Consider the following 9,486-nt stretch of genomic DNA (forward strand, 5'->3'; position numbering starts at 1 on the left):
AATTAGACCAATGAAGGTCATTTCTCCAACAATGGTTAGAGTATCCCTGTATGTTAACGTCTGTTCTCACAGAACACCATAAGTATTTAATTCTGTTCACACAGAACACCAAAGGTACTTAACAGGAACCTTATGTATGTTGCTATTGTGTAGTCTTCCAGATTACCCATGTGTGATGCCCTCCAGTATAAATGACCTGACTGAGGAACTATGGTTATAATTTTTCCGAGTGTCATTCTGTCAAATAGGGAGGTGGTAGAAATGGCACAGCTAATCAATTCCAAGTAAGCTACCAGGGCCGTTAATATGTGCCTGGGTGTGACATAGGAGAGATGTCTTTGAAGTCCTAACACAGTGTCTCCAAAACAAACACCATGTAAACACTCTAGTCCTCCAGTGCCAGCAAGCTGAAAATCCATTTTATTGGCCAGTTTAATTAATTAATTTCTTTATTTTAGACTCATGTTAAGTGTGATGATGAGAAACGTTACATTTATGAAGGTAGTTAAAGAGCTGATAAACTGTGGCTATTTACACTGTACAAATCAGCTGGCACTAAGAGCAAATCCTATACTCAAAATTGAGCTGAATACGAAATCTAAATAAAGAAGAATTTCTAATAGGTCTAAAAACAGATATTAGCTTTTATATAACAAACATAAGTGATAGTAAAACACAGGCTTCACCACATAAATATATCAAAATTAGTAGCACCATGAACTATTACAAAGAAAACGTAGGGCTTAAGTTCTGTAATGAGTTAACGCATATATTAGTTTTAATAAACAAAGAACTGCTCTCAATATCTCCATCAACAAGTGACCTTAGAAATGTTTGTAGATCACATGATGAGCAGACAGGACATAGGATAAAACAAATTATTCTATTCAGAAGAAGTAATATTAATAACATTAAAGGTTGATGCTTATTAACACTCTACTTTTAGGCATGAAATTGTTCACTTGTCTTGAAAAGATGATAACGCGTATAAGGGTGGCTACCGAGCTTATTACATATGGATTGCTGAACTTCATGAACTGGCTAATATATACCTAGACAACGAAGTGCTTGCAAAGTGTACGCAGACAATCACGTTTTTTATGCAGTAATGGGTTAAAAGTGCTCACTGAATATATCCGCTGAAAAAAATTAGAAGGAGTGAAAGTTCAGAACTGATAGTGAATTCTTGCTGTACATGCCAAAGTAAAAAAAATATATTTTCAGTTTTGAGGTGTATTATAAAAATGCTTTAGAGGGACTTGCACAATTGTACAGCCACCTGGCCTACAACACTGGAGAAGGCGGCACATGCATGGGCCAGACGGCCCCCACCCCATCTTCCCAAAGCTGGCATGCAACTCTGAAACTGACTGCAAATTTGTTAGGTATACAAAGATGTTGAAATAAATCAGCTCAATTGAATACATGTAAATTTGAAAAACCAAAGCGACAAGATTACAGTTCAAGTCAGGGGATATAAATGTTGACCTTATTGAAATAAATAAACTGCTAAAGCCCGTGGGCTATATATAAAATGTCTTATTTAACGTATAGAATGCTTTATTTTGTGCTAATGAAAGGTACACTATGCTCTCAAAAATCCAATCAGATTGAGTCATTTATATTACAAATCGGTTAATTTATTCACTTTTTGTTCGTTACGTAAAATATATATTAATGGATCTGTCAGAAAACACACTTCTGTGTGCCCTATGGCAGAATCAAAATGTTGAAAAATAGAAACTGTTGAAAAAATAATATCTGGTAGATTCTGAATTGGTATGCAATTCGCAGATGTGCCAAGAAAATATCGATTTGGGAATGGTGCTACATTTTATGGTAACTCGGAGCGAGCGTGACCTTTCACCTTTATACAGAAGGTGCGCACATCCCTTACGATCTCGTGCAAGCCCAAAATAGCGTTTTTATAAAGGAATTAGCTTAACAACTTGGTTAAACTTTCCATAAAGACTAAGTAACAATATTTCGATGCCTGAGCTGTTTAAAAGCTCTGGGCACAGTGTGCAGCTAACTACTCTGATGCTTTTCCCACTATAACCTGCGATGACCCATAATGTGAAGTTGCGGCCTACTCAGGACCGTTTTACGGAGCCACTGCTGAACATTTAACAACACAGACAGCTATTGCAATAGTGCAACGTAGTTGGTTTAAAACTGGACGTCAATTTGCGTCAAAGGGACGTTAAATCCCTCTGTTAAACTGTAACAATGTCTCCACACACCGCAGAATAACAGCTCAAACCCAGTTCCGACAATCGCAAAATGAAAGAGAGAATCGGTTGCTCTTAGACCCGATGAATTTAATCATTAAAATGTATAAAGCACATTATCAATAACTTGGTGCCTGAATGCATGGCATGTTTTACCATACTGAGTCAATAAAAGTTCCAAGGTCGCATACGCATGTTTGTTAGTCTGTTTGGCAGGTCAACATCTCGGAAGCAGTACTGTTGCTAATACGCTTAAATGTTTTTTTTTCCCCAAAAGACAAAACTATATCACCGTGTCATAAATGAACAAGTTTGCTATCTTTTCAAAACAGCACGCCTTAAGAAAAGCTTTGCAATAACATAATCAACATCTATAAGCTTTTTAAAAAGCTCCATGAAATCCAAAAGTCTTTACAAGTCAGTCTTTATAAACATAGACGCATGTTTTAATATAGACTAACACTGAAGAAAAGAGATGGAAAACGTACAAAAACCGACAAGGCGACACACTATCTTGTGTTGTACCACGGGCCAGCGTCTTGGTTCTCCTACTCTACGGAGATAATAATATCACCGCTCCGACCGGACCGCTGCTCACGGGCCCGACTGCCTCCCGAACGGAGTACGATCTCTTTTTTTTTCTTTTTTCTTTCTTTTTTTAAATTAATTTCTTTTTTTTGTTTGTTTGGCAAGCGGCTGAACTTTCGTCTTACTGAAATGCTAAAAAAAAAAGTATTTACAGTTGGGTGGACTGTAAATGTGTGCGTCGTGGGCAAGCGGGCATTTTGCTACACGGCCAAGAAAAGAGGGCACAAGAAAACATGATAGCAGGATAGAGCAGAAAGAGACGAAAGAGCAGAAAGGCGCTTGTCTTTTCGAGTCGAAACTACATGTTAGTGCCTTTACGCAGGCGCTAGACTCCGTGAACTAGATTGTTGACCACTTCTGTCTTCTATCTATTCATAATTCTGAGGGAACGAATAGCTAACAGACACTTAATACGACATGGGAGACACAGAGAGAGAGAGAGAGAGAGAGAGAGAGGGAGAGAGAGAGAGAGAGAGAGAGAGTGTCAGAGAGAGAGTGTGTGTGAGGGAGAGAGAGAGCGAGAGAGAGATAGAGAGAAAGAGTGAGAGTGAGAGGTACAACAGCTGCATACTTTCATATTAAATTTACAAGCAATGGAAACAATAGAAAACAGCAACATCCGTAGCCTACCAGAGATATTCTCTCACTAGTTGGCCCGCTCCTCGAGCCAGCGCGTAAATCTTCTTCGGTTAATAAAAATTTAGCGATGGCTCCCAAAAATACCAAGATGGCTGATTATGGTTTAAAAGAGTGCATTTTTAGTTTCTTAAATAGTTCAAATCGTCTATAATGCGATATTCACTGTACTAGTGGCGGCTGCTAATCCTAACGCTGGACAGTTAACCCACTGTAAGTGGAGCATTATTCTCCCAAATATTTTGGCTGGGTGTAGGAGAGTCCCCGTCTCCCAGCGCCTCCGTGGAGTCGCGATCCGCTCCTACATGTCATGATTTAGTGATGTTACACCAACAAGACACAAAATATTGAAGAGGCCATCTCATCCAAAGTCGATACGACTCGAAAGCTACAAACTACTCCTAAATAAGAAATTACGCCAAGAATTATATGTTAATATTACCTGAGACGTTACTTCAGACAACCGCGCGTCTTTTTTTGTTTGCGTGTAAGACAAACGGACGATTTAAGGAACTCCGCAACAGCAACAAATAAACTACATACACTTTCCAGATAAAGTGACAATTGATAGACCTCCAAATGTGCAAATTTCGTGAAGTTTCTCAAATCTGTTCCAAGAACCGCACAGTAACCGCGCGTGAGCAAGAGACTTGGGTAACGGGGCTATTTTTAAGCTATTAAATGCTTTCTCCTCCTGATTAAGTTTTTTCTATCTCACATCAGGGGTACAACTGGTATTACTGTTCTTATAAATAGCCTAACAGATAGTATTAACCTCCTCCCCCTCCCCTTCCTCTTCTTACCTGCTGCTCTAAGCGTCTTCTCTAGTGGCCACGGCGTTTCACAGCTTCTCCGGTTTTCCCCCCCCGGCAAGGTTCGAATCTTTTTTTTTTTTTTTTTTTTTTTTAATATTTTCCCTTACTTTGTTTCATTTCTCACTTCCATCTTCTTTCATCTCATCAATAAACACACGCTGCAGCCTACCTTCGGAGAGGACCTCAACCAGTTCAGTCGTGCCCTCCCATTTTTCTGTACCATTCGTCGAGGGTTTGAGAGCGCCACGCCTTTCCACCGACGATTGGAACACAACGGGCTCCCTTCAAGCGCGTAGGTCGGCACATAAATCGTTCAACATGACTTTACCCCAATCGTCGAGCCGCACGCCCTCGTTTTTGAGGAGCGAGGAAACGTGGAAACTGGCTCCATTGTGGCTCTGAAAGCGAAACCAGTCCTCCCTACACGCAGGTTGTTTTGTCTGAACCAGCATGGACAGTACGCGTCTTTGGTTTCTTCACCGACTTCACTGTACTTCTCACATCGCTCAGCTAGGACTACTGAAACACCGTCGATGTGGCTCCTTATTTTCACACAACAGTTATTCCTCCTCGCTAATTTATGGACGTGACCACCTTAACACATATATAAAAAGTAAATCAACGCATTAAGCGTTTAGCAACGTCTTCGAGACAAACGCAAAGCAAACTCCCTGAAGTCCATCTGTCCCATCCTCGATCAAAGGAGGCAGTCATCTGAGAATTACATTTGTCTGTCACTTATCGTTACTTTAGATTGGGCGAGAGCTATGTCAATAAATCTCATCTAACGCATTCGAGTCTCACATTGGACTGCGTTGCTGCCCATCACGTTCTTTCGCCAACAAGCTAGTGTGCCTTCTCGTGCCTTTTACTTTCTACGCATTTCTATTTTCTCATTTATTTATTTTTTAACGTCCCTAGCTGACCTCAAGGCAACGTAAGAGGAATGGTGGCGGTCTGCTCGACCAATCAGATCGAGGAAAAGAGGCACCGAAGTTTTTTGTTCTCCAATACATTCTCAGAGTCGTAGTGAGTGACACAAAATAATGCAATAGTGGTCGGCGGGACCCCAGCTACCCCGTTGTCCCCCTCCCTTGTCTAGACAGTGACAGGTGTGTGTGTGTGTGTGTGTGTGTGTGTGTGTCTGCGCGCGCGCTAGTCTGTAGTCTAGACGAGGAATAATAAGTGTTAAAACTGAAGTGAATTCTTAGTTCAGACACTGTTTTTAACCTTAAATATTTATTTTAAGAAACGCGTGGGGTGCGCCAGTTGCGTTTGTACTCGTTGTAATCATTGTACACAACCTTATTTAGGTACCTTTAAATTGTTCTTTATGGAGCATATCGTATCAGAATATAGAGCAATATTTGGATATCAGCCCATGATGAAACGTCAGTTGTCTAAGCACAATTTCATGTCATATATGAATACATGAACACGGGCAACGGGGATGGAAAGTTTATTAATCGTAAAGTTTAAATACAGAATAAGTTATTTGGTCACAAAGATAATTAAACAGTCGTTTTTTTCATGATAAATTTCATACTGCCTTGGAAGAGGTTTCCGGTTTGGTTGTATGTTTTCTTGATTCTGAGTTCCCCCTGCCGGATCGAAACCCGAACAGCAGGTTTGTCCCCGCCAGGGTTCACGGAGGGACACAAGCACCGTCTGCCCTACATAACATGCTCGCTCTGTAGGATGTGATGTCAGCTGAGGACGACTCGCAACCTATAAACGGCTGTTTTGCTTCGCTCCCCTTCGTAATCTTGTCTTTTTCTAAACCACTTGTTCAGAAAATCAAAGCAACCAGCATGGAAGGAGAGATAGCATTCAGGGCGATACAGAAAAACAAAATATGATCTTTATTGCCATTAACAAGTTATACAACAAAGGAGTTGCCTAAACTAAAACCTTGTGTCGGGAGTTGTCTTTCGTCCTTGGTATTCTTACTCCAATCCTTGTCTTTCCTCTTATCACTTTATTTTTATTTGAACATCCTCCGCGCCCCTCGCCGACTTAAAAGTACGAATATATTAAATAATCCTAATATATAATAATAATAATAATAATGATTATTATTATTATTATTATTATTATTATTATTATTATTACTACTACTACATAACTACTAATATTTTAGCCACGTCTTGTCATACCATTGTTTACAATTCAATAATCCATCCAGTGAATTTATTTATTTATTTATTTATTTTAATGAGGCCTGAAGCCGTTAACGAGGTCTGGGCCTGGTAGCTTTATTGTCTAGGTTTCAAACTTTTTACCTATTGGGCCCGAGGCTTCAATGTAAACCAATATACAGAGATAACATCCCCTCCTACTTTCAAATGAAAGCGGATGAAATCAGGTTAGACATTACAGGGAAAATATACCATTTACAGCAAAGGTGAAAGCCAAGGTAAAGCCATTCTACACCTTAGAGAGATATTAACCATTTACAGGAAGGCTGAAGGTGGAAGCCATTCTAACTTTGCTAGATCACTAATATACACTGTACAATCTACAACACAGACTACAGTATACTTTAAGTATCATTATAATTAAGAAATAGTACTTAATATATACCCCAACCACACACACAATATATCCACTAATGTTGTTTGCATTCGTCAGTGTAAAACAAGCTTTGTTATATTATATTATATTATATTATATTATATTATATTATATTATATTATATTATATTATATTATACTGTCGCAGATTAGCAACATTTCTAGGTGGTAGATAGTCATAAGACAGTGAAGCATTGTACTAACAGTAAAACACCCCTGATGTGACAGTGACAGGACATTTAGCCTGTCATCACCTAAAAGGCCCTTTCTGCCATTGTCTTCCCACAGAAATGACATCATCGTCTCTTGTGTACAGTTGCCAGGGGTTACGGGATGACATTTCAAGCGATAAAACAATCCCGCGGAAGCCAGGCTGAGGACACCGTACATCTTTCCTTTCATTTAGGCCCAAATGCACAAAAATCTGCAGCGATAATAACCTTAACTCCGGTAAAAACATTGCCGGTTTTATGGCTGCTAAGGCCTAGGCGTAAAAAGTTTGTTTTTCCCTGTTTTTTTGTTTGTTTTTTTAAAGCCCGATCCACACGTGATAGTGTTTCCAATTATTTTTGTGTATTCCGTGGTCCAGTATTTTTGCGGGTTTCTTCAAAAACACTTTTGACATGGCGGAATCAGGCACAAGAGGAAAGGTGCTGATCACGGAACTGAAGGACCCCTATGAGCGCGCCGTAAGGTATATGGAGAGACACAACATCCTGCAGATCTTTGAAGTAAGTTAAGGAGCCGGTGATTTACAGCGATGCATGTTAAGGAGATGATGGTGATTTACAGCAAAGTGAGTTAAGGTGATGATGGTGATTTATAGTGATAACTTTTACCGTCCCTTTACATAGCTACTGAAATTATAGCGGGGTTTTTTTACTTGGGGAAATCAATCATCTAGAAGCTTAGATAAAAAAAAAAACTTGTGGGAAAGAAAAAAGATTTTATAATTTTGAAACATTTAGAAAAATGATCTAGAGACCTTTATCATCTTAGACCATTAGATATAAACATTGATATGCATGCTAGGCCCAGTAAATGCCCATCTATTTTTTCCTTCTGTCTTTTATTAGGAAATCATAGAGAACCTGGCTTATGAGCGACCAGATGACCCCCTACAGTTTATGCTAGAGCAGGTACAATCCTCCCCCTTAGACCGATGTGAATAAATGATAGAATCTGCATACCACTGTGAACACATTATGAGTTACCCAGAAATCTCACTTAATCTTGGATTTAAAAGCATGAGCAATGAAGAATCCTGTGTGACACACTAATTTAGTATAGAACTGGGCTTGGTCGGTGCATCGGAGACTGACCATAATGTGTGTGATTCATTTATACTCTAGGCTTGTAATATCTGATTTTAACATCCTAAATTATTGTGTATTGAGATGCATAAACTGCATGATTTTCTGAAGCACTTTGCTTTGCTTGCACAGCTGGCCACATATATATATATATATATATATATATATATATATATATATATATATATATATATATATATATATATATCTATCTCACATTTTTGAGGAAAAAATACTGTGTTTATACTGTGGTGTACCTAGGTACAGAAAATGATCCGATCCCGACAGGAGCCAAACCGTAAAACTGATGAACCTGAATAACTTTCTCTGGAGTAGGACTCAAAAAACCACGGTAACTCCATTGATATTTGTATACTGGCATATTTTACTTGGGTGGCAATGGTATGTGTTGCAATTACACAGCTTTGTTTAGTTAAAATAGTGTTCCTTAACAACAGTATTTGATGTCATTTCATGAGAAATCATCGTTTGTGTTATTTGCATCAATGAAGATGGAAAATGGTACTTTGTTTTTTCAAACCAACATCACATTTTTGGCCACCGTACCCCCGCTTGCAATAAGTAACAGTGGCAAAGAAACAATGTAAAGGAACTACAAAAGAAATACAACCAAAACGTATCTTTGAATTTGAATTCAGCACGGTGGCTTCATATATATATCCAGGTGGGTATGTGCAGGAGGGTTAGAGGAGGAAGATCTAAAGTAGTTTTGTACTAGAAAATTGGTTGTAGGTTTGCCATGAAAAAACATGCTGGCTCACACTGTATTCAGATTTGCATGAGGGTTTTTTTTTGGCTGCAGAAGCAAAGGAAGTCTTTGTTTGTAGTGGGTTCTTCTTTCAGTGTATCACTCTGGTCATCATCCTTGGCTTTGAAGCTGCATCTGCTGTTTCAGCTGTGACACACAAAGCTCAGTAAAGTACATCCTTTCTCTCTGATTTAAGGGCAGCCAAAAACACAAGGCTAAAACAGAGACGCGTCTGTCAGTCCTGGTGGATTAAGCAAGAATAAGAAATGTATTTCAGTGTGAAATACAAACAGGGGAGTTTGCCAAACTACTCTTAATTAGAAACATTGCACATATTAATAAAGCCTGTCATCGCTGATAGCATGATTATAGAGAGTACTTTATAGTGATTTTACAATTATGATAAAACAGTGCAGTCAGTGCTTGATTTAATATCGAAATTGTAATTTTTTGTCATTTAATTGATGGCTTCTTAATTGAATCATTTTTAATACACATATATTGACAAGATCTCATCTTAATACTTTTACAACTAAATAAACTTCTCATGGTAGAATAATT

The 9,486-nt window shown here is 38.7% G+C and overlaps 2 protein-coding genes across 3 annotated transcripts in view; one reads left to right on the forward strand and one right to left on the reverse strand.

Moving 5' to 3' along the window:
* zbtb20 (zinc finger and BTB domain containing 20) overlaps positions 1 to 4,433 on the reverse strand; it is a 42,473-nt gene extending 38,040 nt beyond the window's left edge. The window contains 1 exon segment of the mRNA XM_077011500.1: positions 4,259 to 4,433. The gene's annotated coding sequence lies outside the window, so the exon portion shown is untranslated.
* Positions 4,434 to 4,915: 482 nt separating this feature from the next.
* tex55 (testis expressed 55) overlaps positions 4,916 to 9,486 on the forward strand; it is a 31,469-nt gene continuing 26,898 nt past the window's right edge. Inside the window, exons 1-5 of one of the 2 annotated variants that reach the window (XM_077011503.1) lie at positions 4,916 to 5,382; positions 7,132 to 7,574; positions 7,920 to 7,982; positions 8,418 to 8,508; positions 8,636 to 9,328. In XM_077011503.1, coding sequence (XP_076867618.1) covers positions 7,467 to 7,574; positions 7,920 to 7,982; positions 8,418 to 8,477 — 231 coding nt within the window. In that variant the 5' untranslated portion in view covers positions 4,916 to 5,382; positions 7,132 to 7,466 and the 3' untranslated portion in view covers positions 8,478 to 8,508; positions 8,636 to 9,328. Of the gene's footprint in view, positions 5,383 to 7,131; positions 7,575 to 7,919; positions 7,983 to 8,417; positions 8,509 to 8,635; positions 9,329 to 9,486 lie in introns of those variants that run through there. The other variant, XM_077011502.1, reaches the window with a different exon arrangement.

Source organism: Brachyhypopomus gauderio, chromosome 7 (assembly GCF_052324685.1).
Source record: "Brachyhypopomus gauderio isolate BG-103 chromosome 7, BGAUD_0.2, whole genome shotgun sequence".
Lineage (NCBI taxonomy): Eukaryota > Metazoa > Chordata > Actinopteri > Gymnotiformes > Hypopomidae > Brachyhypopomus > Brachyhypopomus gauderio.